Here is a 20995-nt window from a genome sequence, read left to right on the forward strand (position 1 = left end):
TATTCGATACCAGTATTAGTTGTGACTATTGAGAGCTGGTAACATTCATTTTTAAAATGTCCCATGTCGTCACAACATGGAGAGCGAATGGGCCTGGCTACAGCATGCAGATGAACTACTCTGAACTTTAGCACGTGTTCTCTACTTAGTAAGATAATCATGACACAGGTTGGACATTGAAGTTGTGTTTGGGCGTTATTTAGTGACATGACAATTCACTAACATGCAATCGGTAATTTTGACTGAGAATATTTCAATACATTACGTTGATAGTCGTCGTGAATGTATGTGAGATGCCTTTAGCATAATATTTATGTTTTGAAGTGGCCGTTTGCTTTTAGGTTTGGAGCTTAGCGACTTTTCTCAATCCAATGTCAGCTTCTAAGAGCTTCTGAGTGTAACGTAATCGAGCCATCACCCTTTGAGTCTGAATTGGTATTTAAGAAATAGCAAACATATGCGAGTGACAATAAAAAGATTTATTATTCTCTCACACTAATGATGAAGTAACATGACATCAAACTACAAAGGTGCATAATATGGATCCAATGGAAAACCGTGATGAAGAACATATATTTGAAATGTTCAATAGTTATACAGTTGTACCAGATAATTAAACACTACCATGCTTTTTGTCTCTATGGTCAACCAATATGCTGACCTTTCCCTATATAGTCAAACACTAATGGCATTCTTATAGTCTAAACTATAATGAAATTCTCTTAGTCAAACACTATGACCTTATAGTCAAACACTATAATGAAATTCTTATAGTCAAACACTATAATGACATTTCTCTTAGTCAAACACTATGACCTTCTTATAGTCAAACACAATAATGAAATTCTTATAGTCAAACACTATGACATTTCTCTTAGTCAAATACTATGATCTTATAGTCAAACACTATAATGAACTTCTTGTATGTCCAATGTTTACTTGACATTTAATATGCCCTTTGACCCGCTTCCGGCTCGGTCACTTCAACCATCCAGACTTTTCATGCACATATACGTTGGCACTTTCCCGGCGGTCTTTCATCACTATTGCTGCGGCCTTTGGCTACACCTAGTCAGTCCGCTCACAGTTATCCACACCTAGACACTCATACCTAGTTATCCACAACTAGTAATCCACGCCTAGTTAGCTGAATCTGAAAAGAAACAACTTTCCAAATAGTCTGCTTTCTGTGTATCTAGATTAAAATATCTGAGCATTTCAAATGGATTAATACTAACACTCTGAAATATTCCTTATGTACGACTGTGACGTACGAATGGCATACCAAAAAAATAGAAATATGATATACTAAAACTCTAATACCTACATAATATGTCTTCAATATTAGTTATAATAGCGACAAGATAACCTACCAACAGGAGTATTGCATATGTGTTCATATCCCTGTTAATAATCCGAATCGACCCATCTCCCGCTCCCAAAATACATAACCCATACACTCTTGATGAATTAAACTACAAGTACGATAAAACAACGCAAACGTATAATACAACATTGAACGTGTTTTGCGAAACTGAACATTAATTCAAAAGAGTTGATTAAAAAGAATATAACTCACCCAGCTCGTTGGCTCAAACTAAGACATAATGGCGATCCCGCCCCGACAGCTAAACACATAATGAGCTTCCCTCTAATGGCTGTGTCAGTCAAGATCCCTAAGTAACATATATAGTCGAGCGCGTTAACATGTATTACGCACATGCCGCGCAAGCAATGAAGGCATCGCGCGATGCAAAGAACAAGTATATTTACAAGATACTATGGCGCGCAAAACACGTCAAATACTGGAATTTATGGTGGTCTAAGCGAGCCATATCAGATATTTCGTAACACTGAGAGCTGTTATTGAAGAAAGCTCACAGACTGAGAAACAGTGGTTAGCATAGCGAAAACTCGTGGCCTATCTTCTACTCATTCGCGTCATTAAAATGCCTTAGAGTTGGTCATATATATTTTCTTTATCGAATGTTTATATTCTAGTGACATGTGCCAGGCATGAAAATTGAAGTACTAAAACTAATTCATTGACTATATTATGTTGCCATTATCATATGTGGAGAAAGGATACGCTTTGCTCAAGTGTTAGGTGTTTAGGCTCATTAAAACAGTAACAATAAAAAAGTGAAAACAACAAGCTTTGTAAAATTTAACAATGAATTTATTTCCCTAGTAGAACAAGGTAATAATTGTGAAAAATAACTTACGGTTTTACGAATCAAATCTAAAAATAATCAAAGAATAATCCAACAATTAATAATAGAAGTCCTAGTAATAAAATGTCCTAATGAAACTGAGTTCGAATCCCGATGAAATCCAAAATGGACGGCGATGATGTATGTTGTGGTCACCATCGTCCTCATGTGGACTTACCAACATATTTGGAAGCAGGTTTAAACATCCCAACTAGCAATTTGCGAATTAGTTGTATTACGTTTATTAACAAACTTTATATATGAGGACATGAATCATGGAACACATTATATTTGTTTTTGCATGTTAAGTAGTAAATATTCTTCCAGAACAATGTTATCAAATAGTTACATTAATGGGTAGTATATACTACGTTCTGAGATAAATGGGAACTGTTCAGTTTCGGCAAATCCGATAAAATGTTACCATATTAAACAATTAGGTAGATGTGTTATCAGCGACAAGAAGAATCTGAAACAATACTTTAAAGGATACTGATAAATGATGAGTAATATAAGTAAACTAGCTTTGCATGCAAGGATATGCAAGCTCCTAAGTCACTGAGGGTTTGAGGCTCGTCGGCTACCCTCAACCTGGTTTAGACGACCAATCGAAGCCGTTGCCCGAGCTGTGACCGCTGAGAATGCTACAGCTGCTTGGAGCCACAGGTGAGAGCTGAGAGACTGGTGTGAACAGAGGTATACTAGCTATTTCCGAAGGAGCACGATGTGACTCCCCACCACCAGAGGTACTGCCCCTACCAGAGCACCCCGATCACCAGCTAGCATCGACAGACTGGGCAGAAGTGATCAACTGAGTGATCCAACGGCCACGAAGGCGAATCTGCAAACGCTTTGTGGAAAGCACAGGGCATGACAAGTCACTGAAGACGTCAGGGCCATCCAATGCAGGCCATGTAGTCCCCAGTCGTGACAAATCTTCGTGCCAGTGAGTTCCAACTATCAAGGCCGAGAGAGTGAGTCTCTCTTTGTGCAGAGGCTGTTTCACTTTAATATCATTCACGCACAGGTTATGTTGTGCACCTATCATTCATCATCCTCGTAAAACTCATTGTTCCTTAGCTGCACCTAACAAAGTCCTACGGCGATGGGCGATTGGTGACGCAATAGGTGGAGATGACCACTGGGATTTGTAGGCAGAGACTGCAAGTAGAAGGTCCATTGACAAGTGGTATCTCTGCTCTGTACCCAGGGCAGCAGAATAGTTCGGCAATATCCAGGCCGACAGAGTAGACCTTTTCAGGACAGCGCTGAGCACCCTGCATAGAGAGCGGCCTAGAAAAGCTGGTCTAAAAATAGCCTGCCCTTCAACATCTGGCCCGCTTGTCTCAGCTGGCAAGACTATCCATATCTGCGGTAGAAACTATCAAAGAATAAACGTCCTAATGGAACATGGAACATAAGTACTCTCATGGACAAAGAGAACGTAGCAAAACCTCACAAGAGAACAGCTCTAGTTGCTAAGTAGCTTTCACGATACATTATCGACATTGCAGCCTTGACTGACACCATGTTCGCAGAGGAGGGTTCTCTGACTCAGCTAGTAAGAGGCTACACCGTCTTCTGGAGAGGAAAAGCCCAAAACGAGGACAAGATCTACGGAGTCGGCCTGGCTATCAAATAAAGACGTCTGAAGCAGCTTCCGGACCTGCCTGTCGGTTTTAATGAGAGGTTAATGAAATTGCGACTGCCTATCCGCCACTAACGCCACCCAACATTCATCAGCTCACCTACCCTCTTGAGTCCAGCGGATATCTATGAGCAGTTCTATACGGACCTCAGCTCTGTACTTAGCTCAGTTCCAGTTGAAGACAAGATCATACTACTGGAGGACTTCAACGCCCGTGTTGACTACGATTATGGTCGATGGAAAGGTGTGTTTGGCAAGCACGGTGTCGGCAGGGTGAACAACAACGGCCTGCTCCTACTCAGAAACGCGCAGAATTAGATCTCTAATCACAAAGTCAATGTTCAGAATGGCGAACAAACACAAGAACACCTAGATGCACCTAAGATCTCGTCAATGGCACTTAATCGACTATGTAATAGTTCGCCAGCGCGATGCCCAGGATGTACAGAAGGGCTTAGATGACAAACTATCTACTAACGGACCAATACGTAGAAATGCCTCCGAGAAATAGAAAAAACTCAGGAACATGATAGGAGAAGCAGCTATGGCGACTCTGGGCCCCAAAAAGCAAACCCATCAAGAAGATCGACGAGAACAACGGTGCCATTGAAAATATGCTTGCAAGAAAGAACAAAGCATTCATAGACTTGCAGAATGACACAAACTCCCTCCACAAATAGACCGCTTCAAATCCAATCAAGCAGAGGCTCCAAGAGAAATCCGCAAGATGCATGATCATTGGTGGGAAATGAAAGCTGATGAAGTGTTACGCTAACAACGCCAAAGAGTTGTACAACACCATCAAGTCATTCAAGATCTGCTCTGCCACTTGCTTTCTGCAGATGGCAATATACTAATAAAGGACAAGGATGGCATTAAAGACAGATGGAATGAACACTTTAGTCAGATCCTAAACCTGCCCTCATCGGTCAGCCATCTGTTTTTGACCAAATACCTCAACAGCCAACGCACGACCAACTGTATGTTCCACATTCGATAGAGGAATTGAGGACGCCTATTAAACAAATGAACTGTGGCATGGCACCTGAAAAGGATGGTATCCCAGAGGAGGTGTACAAGGCTCTTAGTGAACATAATCTGGAGGCATCCCACGATGTGCTAATCAGCATCTGGACGGAAGAGGAGATACCAGACGACCTCCGCGAATCATCAATCGTGACCCTCTATAAGAATAAAGGCAAACGTGCGGGCTGCAGTAAATACAGGGGCATCTCCTTGCTCCTAATAGCTGGCAAAATACTTATTCGCATAATTCTCAAAAGGCTTATTGCGGTAGTGTCAGATGATAACCTACCCGAGTCTCCGTGTGGCTTTGGCCCAGACCGCAGCACCTTGGACACAATATTTGCAGTAAGACAAGTACAAGAGAAGTGCTTTGAGCAGAACATGAATATGTATGCCGTCTTCGTGGACCTGACAAAAGCTTTTGACACAGTCAACAGAGACGCATCGTGGGTGGTAGTACTTAAGAAGTTTGGTTGTCCTCAGAAGTTTACCAGCCTCATCCGGCTCTTTCACGATGACATGACTGGAGAGATTCTCTCAAACGGTGAACCCTCTGAGAAATTCCCAATATCTAACGGTGTCAAACAGGGCTGTGTACTCACTCCAGTACTTCCCAACCTCTTCTTCACACATGTACTGCTCCATGCAATCCGTGACCTTGATCTTGCTCTCTACATTAGATATAGACTGGTTGGATTAGTGCTTGCTCTCCGTTGCCTAGCTGCAAAAACCAAGATACTAGACAGACTCATCACTGAAGCACTCTTTGCTGATGACTGTACCATCAAGGCCCATAAAGAGACTCACCTACAGGCTACCGTAGACAGGAACTCTGAAGTCTCCAACGTATGTGGACTCAGAATTAGTCTAGAAAAGACAAAAGTCCTCTTCCAGCTCGCCCCAAACAGTATCCCTTCACAACCCTGCATCACCATTGGCGACACTCAGCTGAAGAATTTGGACAGTTTCAAATACCTTGGCTGCACAATATCCAGTGATCGCTCCCTGGACAAAGAGATCATTGCGAGGATCCAAAGAGACAGTCACGCTAAGATTTTACAGCACAAGAACATACGCCTGTCAACAAAGATTAAGGTGTACAATGTAGTTGTCCTCATGTCTCTCTTGTATTGCTGTGAAAGGTGGACTGTCTACCGAAGGAATATCAGTCAGTTGGAACAATTCCACAAGCGCTCCTTGAGATCCCTCATGCGGATCAAGTGGTAGGACCAAATCACCAACCAGGAAGACATTGATAGAGCAAACTCAACAAGCGTCGAAGCCAAACGAATCCAATCCCAGATTCTTTGGACTGGCCATCTCATCTGCATAGATCAAAACAGAATACCAAAGGAGCTGTTCTTTGGCGAGCGAGCCCAGGGCAACCGAAACCAAGGCCGCCCTCACAAGAGGCACAAAGACAATCTCGAGACGCACATCAAATGAACATACCTTCAACCCCACCAGCCAAAACTCGCTGTCTCAGACAGGCGCCACTAGCGAGCGCTGACCAAAACAAAACATGTTCCACCTTCTAGGTTGACCACCGTCAGCATCTTGCTGCAGCTCGTAAAAGACGACACATAGTTGTATCCCAGCCATCCACAACCACCGGTGTCCCATGCCCCGCCTGTGTCACAAAGATGAAAAGCATACACTATTTGACTTAACAATCGTGCAACGTATGCATGTAATGAAAACAATCACAAAATCTCATTCAACATTTACCAATATTGGGTAATAATACACGTGCATACGTTTAGTCTTCTTAGCAAGAAAAAAAAGAGGAAGTGATCAAATATGAATAGTGATCGCAGGTCTAAAAATGAACAATTTTCCCTACAGAAAATAAACAGAAGGGTACAATATAAAATAAGCTATGAGCAAATGTTGCTTATATATTTAACAAAACGACAACTCATCGAACAAGAAACATTGACCTTATATTGTGATATTGTGTTAAGTAAAATGGCGAATTATATGTAGTCTTATTCAGTTCTTTAGTATGAGTTTAAGCCTTCATAAAATATAATGCTTACGTGATTTAGAATGAGTAATATGTAAACAGATACTAAAACACATCGTTATCGTATACATACTCCAAGCAAACCTAGTTGAGAATTTTGGCTTCAATATTAATATTTGAGATAAAGGACATGCGTTTTCTTTTAAAATTCTACCTAGTTTGTCGAGTGGGAGCAGACTTTATATTTTGGTTTTGATGGCTCTTGCATATAATCTATGAGAGAAAATATATGATTCTTCAGTGTATTGTGTTGACCATAGTCCTTCATAGAGTCAACGCTTTTGTTTTCATTTTTAATTTAAAAAATGTATTTTCATTCAATTTATGGCCACGTGTAACCCTTCGACGATTTTTATTTAACTTTTTCATTAACAACATTTCAAGTGATGTGATGACATTGTACCATGCATTTACATCAGACGCTTCAACAATGGTATAGTCTACAGGGTGACCATTAAGTATTGATTCAATGCTACTAACACGCGTACACACCACTGAGTAAAAATGCTGGGTAATAATAAGCGCAAAAGTAGAGATAAAATATAATTTGAAACTTACTCATATAGAATAAGATTCTGACCTAAGAGAGTTTTGAAGGAGTATTATTTTTGTCGCTAACATTTGTCTCTTTAATTTTGCACTTATCCGAGCATACATTTCATTTTTTCAACAGGCCATGAACTGTTTTCAAGAATCTAATCACGCTCTATTGTTTCAATATTATTTGTTTCATAACGAAACCACTGATTTACTTAAATTGTATGTGGGTCACAAAGAATGTATGTACCATTCATGTTTAAGGACACACTAGGGCAGAGTGTATGTAATTGTAAACATTTTAAGTTCATGAAAGTGACTTAAATTGGCAAACAATTATAAGCTGAAATAATACATACAAACCTGAGGTTTGTAAATATTCGGTTTGTTAATTGTTAAATAAAGGAGAGAAAATCCATTTAATTGAAACCACATAAAAGGCTCCTTCATCTTCGTCGAGTGGGAGGGCTGAGTCACGTGGATGTAACATAAATATCTACAGTAAAGAAAAATGGCGTATGCACGAGCGCGACAGTAGGTAAAGATCGCCAGCTTTAGTCGCGTTCTGAAAAGAAACGTTGAATAGCTGTGAGAAACTCTTAAGGGGTATATCATCTAGGGGACGAGTTTGGTCTGTGGAGAAATTAGAACTGGAATTCGAGACTGAAAAGCCCAAATTGTTGTTAGACAGGAAGGTCAATATCTACATTATAAAGTGTTCTTCAATTGTCATATGTCTTGTTGCAATGTTTTAAATCGGTTTTATTATTATTAGCATTGGACAATGATTTTACTTGCTTTGCAAGACTCCAAAACTCTTCATGTTTGCCAAATCGAGGAGAGTAGTATCCAACAGCCTCTCCGGTTTTTGTTTGTATACATGCACATTCCCTTCATGAGATCAGTTCTTCCAATTACGACAGAAACCTTGAGTACATGGACATATGTTCTCTTCCTCCCTCCCTCCTTCCCTCCCTCCATCCCTCGCTCTCCCTCTGGCACATACACACATACACACACACCCCTTGGAGCAATGGGACAAAAACATTGCTTACACAAAAGGTTAATAACGTGCATGTAACTGTTTAGAACAAATAATACATGTTTGATGTTGAGCTGTTCATAGGGTTTTCTGGATCTCATTGTAAAACTGTACATTTTTCAGCATTAACAGTCCGTAACAATGTGATTATTCGGTTTGTTAATCGTTAAATAAAGGAGAGAAAATCCGTTTAATTGAAACCACATAAAAGGCTCCTTCATCTTCGTCGAGTGGGAGGGCTGAGTCACGTGGATGTAATATAAATATCTACAGTAAAGAAAAATGGCGTGCATTTTCAATAGCTTCTTACAATCCAGTAATCTTTTGCAACAAATATAAATAAATGAATGTCATTGTGAATGTTTTTTTTACTGTCTTTAGCGTTATAACCATGTTCATATATGGACTGTTCTCTGAATGAATGGGTGTTAATCATATATATCAATTATTGTATGTACTTGTATTACTTAGGGTACAGTGTAAAAACTGATATTTTCATATCATTAACATCCTGTAACAATGTTGTCTCAAACATTAAATTTATAACATTAAAAGGGTTCGATATTTGATACCCCATCCCATCCCTGGGTCAGCTGCCTTGGGATATTTACGAGAAATGCGGTTAGCTTTTGAATTCTTCAGCTTGAGAGAGGAAATAGTAATGAATTATTTTATTACAATACCAAGGAATCCATGGGATAGCAAACGATCAGATATAAACATGCTTGTTCTCAACAAATTTAATTTCAAGTGAACAAGTCAACAGCTGAAAGTTTCGGAAGCCTGAGGTCATGGACTTAATATATATATTTGAGTGGCCAGATATTATTCCATCTGCAAACATTCGTATAATTAGTCTTGATGCTATTGAATAATTTAGATGTTGATGTAGAATATCTGAGAAGGATACAGAGGAATGAGTAATTTAACTGTAACTTTAAAACGTAGTTTTAAGTATATTGCATGATATATATATATATATATATATATATATATATATATATATATATATATATATATATATATATATATATATCACTAAATGATTTTGCAGCTTCAGGTTATTATTCGGACGCACATCTGAATTACATCATATATATGCTGCATGACATATTTAATGTGACTGCAGAAGGTATTGGGACCACGTGGCTATATACCAGACCAGCATAAATTAGAACAAGTTGTTGGGGATCTGTTATTGGAAACATATTTAGCCTCTACAATAGGAAATACTAATTCTGTGATGTATGCATTTGCTTTATGAACTGTGAACTTGCCCAGATAATAATCACCATAAGATTAGAACTGTCGAAAAGAAGCGACTGACTTTTTCGTTGACCCTTTTATGATCTTATTTGTCGGCAATTGCAGCGCGTGTTGGTTAACTGAGCAAACCTGTAATTGTATAGAATGGCATTTATTCCTTTGAAAAAGTAGTTGCAATTGGAAGAATATTTATGTCGTCATGGTTGCTGTCCACGCAATCTCTACTCTATGTTATCTTCCTCTTTCCAATGGTTACAATGGTCAAAAGACATCGCAAACCATTTTTAGTTTTTATGAAAGATTGCCACTAGCTATGAACAATATTTGGCGAGATTTCTCTCCCTGTATTTTGAACAGATAAATGTAAACGTTTTCAAGTGTATACTGATATAATATGTCTTGCATTAAAACAAGTTACATTTGATAATTTGTGTCTTCTGAATTATGTTAAAACGTATTTCTTACATATTTAATCATCACAAAGTTTTGTGTGCAAAATCATTATGAGTCGACACAAGGATATTTGTGACAAACGTAAAAGAGATATTATTCTCTTTCAAACAGGTATCATCGATGCTATAACAATAAAAGTGGCAGATTGTCCGCAAAGAGAATAAAACAATCACACATTTGGTAAGTTATACAGAATTGAAATATCTCTGTACTTGGCGACAAGCAGGGTATGAGATGGACAAGGGAAGGCAATGGGCGTGATCCCATGTGAATTATTAGAAACCTGGCGCCTCAGGAACTGCCATCAACCTTAGGTTTTGTTAAGATATTTTGACTTTGACATTAGCAACATACAGGTTTAAAGGGTGTCTCCTACGGCAGATTATTCCTAACATTATATATGCTAAATAACAGCAGTTCAAAAAAACTATAACATGGTATCGGCAATCACAGAAAGCTTTGTAGGACTCACGGTACTAATTCCACTCCAATGGTAAACATATGGAAACACTATCATATTCAAAATTCAATAACTTAAAATGTATGGGTGCTGATAATGACACCTATAATTTTTTGTGCACATCTAACCTTGGTGCAAGCTTATGTGTGGAGAACACCATATGACCCGCGGCAATTTGTTTACATACATGTGCATGAAACACGTGTTATTGATTCTGCACCAAATGAATCAGGTGCTACTTTCAGTATTGAGTACTCCTGAGTCAAGCCTGTAAAAATGCTAAAGTTGCATCAGTAGAAATTTGTCAATATTTTTTTTACATTACATATAGGATAAGCTCTCAAAAGATATTTTTCCTAAAATTTTAATTTTCATTATTAACCAATTATGGACCACCAAACCTGTAAATACTCTATTATTTCTTCACCCATTTCTAGACTGGTTCACAGTTCTTCCGTATAATTAGTACCGTGTGTCCTGTATGTCGATTGTTTCTGAGCTTGTTGTTCACATTGTTTAATAGGGAGAAATAGCTAGTGTTTTATAAAATCTGAATGAAAGCGTTATTGTATGATGCAATAAAGAGATAATATTATGTACAGTTACAACAGAACAAAGAAATGTCACTTGTATTCATTTATATACAAATTCTTAAACACAAAAGTGTAAATTTTCATGCGAGCCTAGATGGGGAGATACCAGGGTACTGTCCCAAAGCATCAGGATAATTGTCACGTATCTGCTTGGCAAAACATGAGAGAATTACAGGTAGTTCTCCAGGCAAAAGCCTATGATGCTGTCTTAGTACGAACTGCCTACAGGAAGCATGTCTATTGTCACTCATCATAACAACCGCATCATCTACGACTAGAGTATCCCATCAATACACACTGGCTATGGCACGGAGAGCCCAATCCAGGATAAGAACTTGAAAATACTAAAGAATTGTTCCTCTTTAATATGATATTCATAAAATGTAAAATAATATAAACAAAACCAATAATAGACATATGCACTTATTCAAATGTTGTTCATGTTCTTTCACCAGATGCTACTTTAAAATAAATGTAGATTAATATATGGGATTCAAATTGCACAAAGTTGTTATTTTGATATGAGTACTGCGAGTTCCATCACAACAGTTTACGTTAAGATGGACAGCTTCAAGTACTATTACGCATGCCGATATTATGTAATCAATTTTATGAATACAGATTGTATGGGTCATTGAGTGAACAATATATTAAAAAGCTAATTGTGTCCACTGGAGATTTGATTTTCGGATGAAGCAATTTCATTTGAGTAAATATGTTTTTGTTGCCTTAGAACCTTCATGGTGAAAATTTAATATTGTTGTCGAATTTCATGGGATCTGAGTTCAGGTCGTGGGTTTCCTGTTAGGAGATTTTGGGCTCACATAATTTCTGATTAATTTGGTATTAAATGGAATGTTCTGGAAGACAATAACAAATTCAGTAACACTAGATTTGTTGCAATATTTTACAAAGCCTCGTACAATAAAATTTATTTAATGATAACTATGAAAAGTACTACTAACTAAATTTTAATGCTTCCTCTCAAAATATAAAGTAAATATGAGAGGAATCAGAAACAAAAGAATATCGTACTCACCGTTGTTGACATGTTTCGTGGTTTGGTAGCGTGGTTGTTTTGTACGTCATCGGCTTCGGTGTACACAATATATAGCATATAAATATGCAAATTTAGCTTACAATCATTCTTCCCCGGATCTGCCGATCATTGCCGGGTGCGATGATGAAGATGGAGACGATGTATTTGTTAATGCTAATTATGAAAATATCTGAGCACTCGTATTTCATAATAAGAAACTCTAAGTGCTTCATATTAATCAAAATTTTGCCTTTACATAATATTTAATCAATTAGTTTACATAAATGTCACAATACGATCATAAAAATACAGCCTCAGCTGCACTATTGTGCCTTTAATCCTGTGTTGAAACTTTTTACTCTAGTAAGAATGACTATTTTTAACAGTTAAATCCCTTTTGATTGTACAGGATTGGTATGCATATCGATTTGTGCAAGAATATTAACATTTGGGGCATTTCGACTGTGATAAAGATACGAAGGAGTCCCGTTTACAAAAGGAACGTCACAATTATAGCATTTGTTTACGAATATAGTTAATTCCATATATTTCCCACGACGAATATATGTTGTGTGAGACCTTAAATTAAGCAAAGCGTCAGATAGCAATGGACTTAAAAAACCATTATACGGTTCTGCTTTTCGCTCGGCTTTCTTGTAATAAGTAAACTACCATGATATCAATCATAGATAATAAATAAGTAGATATGGTTAGAACGAAGTATAAACATTTGTAAAAACAAACGATATATCCTGATCCATGTTTAGCGGTTTACACTAGCAGCACCAATATTATAGTATGTATGCAATACGCTGTCAAACAATACAATATACGTACCTACGCAGTAGCCGATAGACCCATTCCACTGACTGGAATGGGCACAACGAACCGTCTTGTTTCCCGTCAGAGTATAACCTTGGTCGCATGCAATAGTAACGGTTGTGTTATATGTCCAGTTGCCTTCAATACCTCCATCTATGGAGAGTATGCTATTATTTGGCCGTAAAAGCCCTGTGCAGAATATCACTGAAATAAGATTCCAAAATTACTAAGATATCGAACAATACGCATAATAAGCGGAATTAAAACAGAATGTTTGACAAGATTACCGACTGGTTGGAGCCTTTAATTTACCTTCGTCAAACTTGTAAGTTGAAAAAACGTAAAGAAGCTCAAACGGTAGAAATGTTAAAGCATACACACGATCAGCAGGGGTTTGTGAGGTGTGTCCACCGACGTTTTATCGGGGCGAAAATCTACTGATCCCGGGCCAAAGTTCGTCCCCCCCCCCCAATCCGTTCCATGGGATATGTTAATTTTTTAGTTGCTATTAGTCACTCTTGGTCTCGTATGTAAGCTTGGCTGGCTACAAAACAAAACCAAATAATTAATTAGCAAAACAAAATGACCCCCCCCCCCATCTGAATGTGGTTTCATAAACTATTTCACGAGTAATTGTTACATTTATTGTTAATTTGCTATAATTATTAATTTGTAATCATGCATCCGCCTAAGTGAACCAAGGGTGCAAAATGAACACCCTATTGGGTTGGGGGAGACCGAAGCAAGTTTCACCTGGACTAAATTATGTGTTTATCAATTACCCGACATTTGATATTTTAACATCTCAGCCGAACGCTGCCGTCCACCCAGTTATAATATTTATTTTGAGAAACGTTGACAAATTATCCGTCGCTTGACTTGAACATAAACACAGTTTCCACTTGCCGACCAACGGGCCTCTGAAAAAACTTCCAACCTTGCTAAACTAGCTAGTTGTAAGAAATATATTTTGAGATTCATATAGACACCTATTGCGTCATTAACGCAATATGCATGTTTCAAACGTGATGCACTTAATTAAGATGTCATTCGAGCACATATGTGTATATATCACTGTGATTTATTAGTGTTTTTCTAGCCCGGCTTTTATCAGTTTGTATCGGACTATACCACTGCGCTGATAATGGCATGTGCTATTGTTATCCTCGAGAGGACATTGAACCGCATACGCAAATCTGGGTAATTTCTTGTTGTTATTGGAAGTATCATATAAATTTACACGAAATATGTTCCAGTGGGTCGTTTAGTAGGTAAACATATACGGTATATTACATATCTATCCTGAAAACAGACGTTTTTATTATACCGTTTCGATAGATCCGAATTTTCTTGGTACTTAATAAGACCGGTTTTTAAGCATGAAAAATCTATGAGTTTCAACTTAGATAATCTTTAACTTCTTTTGTTGTGGTTCGTCGTTGTTCATAGTATCGTTTTAGCTATCTGTATTTTCTACCACTACAAGGAATACAATGTTTGAATTTTCCCCTCACCCCCATTCCACATTCCGCTCATGTTTGTTGCCCTAAACCTGCTCGCCCTACACTCGCTAAATGAGATATACAAAACGCATTAAAGCATCTTTTAAGCAAGTTGTTTTCAATACAATCATAAGCCACTTACACGTATTTTTGGCTCGTAACATTATGAAATAATATTCGGTGATAATGATTAATTTTGGAGAAAACTTGCCTTAATTATACAATGGGCAGGTGCACTGTAGCAGAAACAAATGGCATGAACAGTATCATAATCTCACCGGTAATAGGCGACCATTTGTTAAGTCAAAAACGGACCTAGAATTATTTTCGAAATCAGGTTAAATCGTTTGAAACTACCTGGAAAGACTATAGAAGATTATTCATGATTAAACCAGCGGCGGTCAGGTTTCGTTTTGATCGAGTAGCCAATAAGAAAAAAACACCCACGGTTTGATTTACAATTACACGAACAGATTATAACGGTATGTTCATTGATGCTGCGATAAATTACCGACGGGCAGCGCTGATTATTGACCGTTTAGATGATGATGAAAGGTATTTAGTTAATTAAATATATTGTCGAACGAGATGGCAGCCAGGATAACCAACATGGAATATCCAGGATAAACTCGCCTTTGTTCAATAATTACTAGCACGTGCCCAGCATATCACTTTCGCAGATAAAAATTATGAACCGAGAATGCTGAAAGCATTGACTAGCCATATTATGAAAACTCTTTTCGTGCGACTACTGTTGTTTACGCACTTTATCGTTGAAACGAGCTGGCTATTAATGCTCTTCAACCGATAGGAACTTAAATTACGTGGCTCAAATGATCACAGAACACTTTATGAACGCCTTACGATGACATGGAAATGGACTGACAGAAACACGAAAATATAACCAAAGGGACACATCGTGTTAAAGACAATGACGCCAGCATGGAAGACATCGACATTTTGGAAAAGCGATTACAGTTTCCGATAACTATCGCAAAACAGGCGCCCAGATAGTGTTAGTTGACCAGACCGCTCATGCGTGGACGGCAAACCTACCAAAATATTCGTCGAAAAATAAACGGCTAGAATTTAACACGTGGTAATAGTTTTTAATAAATTTTTAATATTAGTCAGCAAGATACTGTATCAGTCTGACTGTTTCAGATTGATCCAGAATCGGAATCAGGATTCACATCTTGGTTTTATCAATTCCTGTTTCGTCAAGTAAACTTTATCGCGAAGAATCTCTCCCTGATCAAATTAAACAGGTGGCTGTAAAATACACCGACGACATAAATGTCGCAGATGTTTTGCTGAATAATATTTTTACTATTTCGTCTATGGTTGCTTGTGTGGCCGAAGAAAAACAATTCATGCCGCTAAACAGCGCGGAGATTACATGATGATAAATCGTGTTCATGTATTTAATTTTGGCAAAGAGGCCTTTGGAACAAAAATATAATCCCATTGATGTACTATGCGTTAATGTTATGTGCCCGCTACTTTTCCTGGAGTTGATGAATGTGAGCCGTATTTCTCACGGTTTGGTCATCTAAAACATAAAATGAGCAGAGTTGCCGTCAACGGATCTTAATGGATTTGCCGAGACTGAATCATTTGAGTTTGCAGCAAACATTCATCCGGTTACACGAAATGTTTATAAATTTGCAGATTATAAACTTCATCTAGAGTATTACTGTAACCGTAAATTACCACAACCGTCATGTTCGCATTTCACGACATAAATAGATACACCTTACTTGTCCTAGTGGTTCTGGTAAAACAAAGAGTGTGTTCAAATCATTTATAAATTCCGATATGATAATGCTAACACCAGCTCACCGGTTTGGCAGGGAGATGAAACATAGAGGTGTTAAATCTCACATGTATCACAGCTTCTTCAGCTGGAAGGGAGATGCGTAGACGCCAACTCGGATGAGAGAGAAACATTCCCAAAATCATCATTTGGGACGAAATATGTTTGTGTGCAAAGAAATGTTAGAAATATTTTATTGCTTATTTAGAAACGAAACAAAATTGTGCTATCATGTGCGGCGATAATGGGCGACCTCCTCCGTTTACGGGAGAATCACCGCACAGCTGGCTAATCAAGACATATCAATTATTACGAGGAAATGTTGATAGATCACCGAACAAGTGATGAAACATTACGAGAACTAAAAGCGTTAATTAGAATTCAGCCGAAAAGATTCAGTGTGAGATAATGCGCAGTGTAATTCCATAGACATCGACCAATGACTTCTGGAACTCATGGCACCCTAATGATCTGATAGTTGCATTCAGAAACGAAAACGATCTCGTACCACCATCATATTCAGATCTCAGCGTAGTTATTTGTATCACTCGTTGTAGTTAAGATGGTAGTGATTACGTATGTCTTCGTAACAACGTCATAGTATGATGTTGGTACTCTTAGAATAACAATTATGTTTCCTTTCATGTTGAATTCACCAGTCATTGTATCGCATGGTTTAGCAAAGCTTTTAGTGACATCATTTGATTGATGTTTGAGACTCTGAAATGTCCACTATCAGTCTACACCGGGAAATTATCGCTGGTCGTACCACGTAATACTGCCCGTCTTTATCTGCCCATGTTGAAACTGAAACTCAGCAACATCACCCTGATCAACTCCGGTCATAAGATCAGGAAGTTCATCTCGTGTTTCATACCCTGACAAATCAATGTCACCGGAGACTTAGCTTTTATCAGATCTTCCCTAAATATTTATCATTATAAACTCCTAGTCTGTTTCAAACGACCGCTGGTGTACTCATGCACGAGATTATACTGCGGCGCTGATGACATTGACAGGGCGATAAGTACAGTAAACACTTCTGGACCGCATGTGGGTGGATCCGTTAATGTATGCGTTAGTAATATTGAATACCAGTTGGGGGAAATGGCAGTACCACTGACATATTTTAAAAATTCTTTCGGTGCCGCCAATCCATACGAATCAAAATAAGCTACACCACACGGATCAACCGCGTCTTCAACCAAGTGAGTACCTGGACCAGGACGGCCGTCGAGATTCATTATTTCAGCAACAACACGGTTTAGTTGTTTTTACATCTGATCAAGCATGAAACACATTGGGCGTTTTTTATGTTTATTAGCCGAGCAGCATCAAGTAAATCAAAATTAGACATGGGGAGTTCCAGCGAAACTGTCCTGGCAGTCATGGAAATTGGCCGTACCGTGTTCATGGTAATCTAAAATCCAGTTCTTGTTTTTGATTTTTTAACCCGTTTCCAGTCGCTTTTTCAATGCTATGCTGGCAGTCGTTCCAAGTGAACCGAGTGAGGCTGCTTTATTTACAGGTGAGGCTTTAGCAGTTATCAGCGCCGTTATCGCGACAGAACTGAAAATATATCACCAATCCTTGCTGTATCACATATCGCACGCCATCCATTAATTTCTTGAGTCAATGTAGTTTCTGAGCTGACGTCAGATAAGCGACATTACATTAGGGCTTAGCAACTCCGTTGATTTAAGAGACATCGTTGTTCCACAGTTCTCTTTAATGCCGATTGTAGCTTTTTAAATCTGACCAAGTGTTATGGTTATATAGACTTGTTTAAATGACTTAATAATATCAGTAATAATAGTATGAATTATTGAATTACAATGTCGACGGTGAACTCGTATATTCTATACTGGTGCTTCTACGACCCTCTTTCGTCCACCAACCATTTCGAACTATATTGTTTATTGTGTTGTCTGATAATATGACAGCGATTGCGCTATAACCACCAAGACCAAGCGGTATATCATCAACAGTATCTCGCACGTGTATGGCAACGACAGAATGTCTGAAAATATCGAAATGTTCCTGTCATTAATGATAAAATGGATACAAAGATGAAGAATCACGCTAATATATATGCAGACCAGTATCAATTTTTTGATAACACCAAATACATGGCATCTAACTATTGCACGCAAAAGCTACTTTGTTATGTTCTAAATTCAATATTTTGTCTTCGGATGTGTTGCTGGTTTCCGTTTATCGCTAGTGAAATCGTAGACACCCTTAAACCGCAAAAATACCTGGGGTTTCATATTTGATATTCCAATATTGCGTTCGGTTGAAATGCATTGAATTTATGTCGTGGTGCTGAAATTACCTGTTCAGGTGCTAAGTGACATGCAAATAAATGTAATGTGCTTGTAACTGAGTCATTGGTAATTGTCAACCATGTCGACTTACCACCGCTATCCATGAAATAGCGTCGACGTTGTACTCTAGTGGATGATGGTGTCATAGTTGCAATAATATTGAAAGCATCTAAGACAAAATCGAGATCAGACACAAACTTGAACATTTTATTATATTTCTGGTTGTTTAAAACGACGCTGAGCCAGGCTAATTCCTACTATTAGGTTTGCAAGTATAGTTTTTTATATCTCAACTTCTTGTTTTGTCAGCGGCAGCCTGAGTAACAGTACGCCAACCAATTATTGCAGCCGCTCATGTGCGGCTTGACTTATTATTTTACTGACGCTTGCTCGTAGCACTTTGGTGCTGGGACTGATGTTTTCGTCGTATTAATCTTTCGTCGTATTAACCTTTCGTCGTATTATTCTTTCGTCGTATTAATCACGTAATACTCTCTCGGATCGACTAGGATGCTTTATCAGTGGCATCACCAAAATCGCCAAAAACCCTTAGTTCGAACAACGGTCTAATTGTTTTGCAATCGTGATCTCTTTTGGAGCTCCTTCTAAATAAACGTTCAACAACATTACCAATCTCATCTCCGCAGATAATTGTATATATTGGCAATCGTGAATTGATCTTCCTGACTATTTCAGGTCCAAGTTGAACATTGTGTAAAAGCATGTTATTTTGCTATCGCCGATCTAATTGATTAATCGCTGTCGTAATGATCGGTAATTGCATTCATTATAGCCTGATTTGTAGACCATCAGCACTATCCCAGGGTAACGTAAGACCTTTTTGTGCTGCCTCAATTGTTGTAAGAATTATTGGGGTTGTCTTAACAATTGGTTAAAATGACTGCTCTATAGCTTCTGTAAATTCCATTTGAGTTTCGTGATGTTGTTGCAGTTGAAGTTAGTTTGACAGAAGCGTGAATTGGGGTCATATTTTTTAAGTTACTCTAGTCGTTAACGTGCTATCTTAGGTGTTCAAAATTTCATTGTTAGCGCAAAACAAGTCATTCTATTATTAGCACAAGAATTATTTAATTACACATCACGGGTCATTGGATATACATTATTTCAGTATAAATATAGTAATGTACCGTATAAATTTAACCACTACGACGTACCGTACCTCTTCGGGGCACTGATTCATACAACATGTGAATACCCAGTGACATATTTCTGTTTAAATGACCTATACATAACACGTGTTATTAGCGTACCGGACCATATTTGTAATACTTATATCTATTAAACAAAAAGTATATATATATATATATATATATATATATATATATATATATATATATATATATATATATATATATATATAAACTGGAATTAACTTTATACATAGGCAGGAGAAATTAGTTATTGTAGTTTCCTTAATAGTTATAAGATATATTTTTCTTTTCTTTTCAATTAACAACTGTTGCTCAAATGATATGTGTACAAATGAGAATAAATTGTATTTACCCGAACATGTTCCGCTTGGTCCCTCCCATTCTCCCTGTTCATTGCAACGAATATGGGTTATTTCGGTTAGATTATATCCTTCCTTGCATCTGGCTGTTACTACCGTATTGTAAGTTCTACTGCCCTCAATACCTCCAATGTAAGTGAGTTCACTGTGGTCCGGATGAGCAAGCTGTTTGGTACAATGTATCACTGAAATAAACGACTTATTTAGATATAACACTTTTTTGTAATAAATATTTCAATTTCTTATGTAAAATATGCAATACATATGTTCGTTATTATTGCAAAGTGCAGAGATTAGCAGGGCAGTGTGCCAATGAATACTGGCTTCAGCTCTGTCAGAATATCCAGTCAGCAGCAGATATTGGAAACATCAGAGGCAAGTACGATGGCATAAAGAAAACAATGGGTCCCACGAAGAAACTGACAGCACTACTGAAGTCTGACACAGGTGATACCATCCACAACAAGGGTAAGCAAATGGAGCGTTGGGTGGAATACTACTCCGAACTGTACTGCAAAGAGAACTAAATGACCAATGATGCCCTCAACGCCATTGAAAACTTCCCTCTTATGGCCAAACTGGACGAGAAACCTACTGTAGACGAACCAAAGAATGCCTTAGAGAAACTGTCCCTAGGTAAAGCCCCAGGAAAGGATGGCATCACAGCAGAACTTATCAAGTGCGGATGTAGCGT

At 38.0% G+C, this 20995-nt stretch overlaps 1 protein-coding gene across 1 annotated transcript in view; it reads right to left on the minus strand.

The window, feature by feature from the left end:
* Positions 1-20995, minus strand: part of LOC149807700 (E-selectin-like) — a 98835-nt gene that overhangs the window by 926 nt on the left and 76914 nt on the right. Inside the window, exons 8-9 of the mRNA XM_089959222.1 lie at positions 20295-20486; positions 13141-13329 (exon numbers count right to left, since the gene is read on the minus strand). Coding sequence (XP_089815348.1) covers positions 13141-13329; positions 20295-20486 — 381 coding nt within the window. The remainder of the gene's footprint in view (positions 1-13140; positions 13330-20294; positions 20487-20995) is intronic.

Source organism: Sinohyriopsis cumingii, chromosome 1, assembly GCF_028554795.1.
Source record: "Sinohyriopsis cumingii isolate HCF-2022 chromosome 1, ASM2855479v2, whole genome shotgun sequence".
Lineage (NCBI taxonomy): Eukaryota > Metazoa > Mollusca > Bivalvia > Unionida > Unionidae > Sinohyriopsis > Sinohyriopsis cumingii.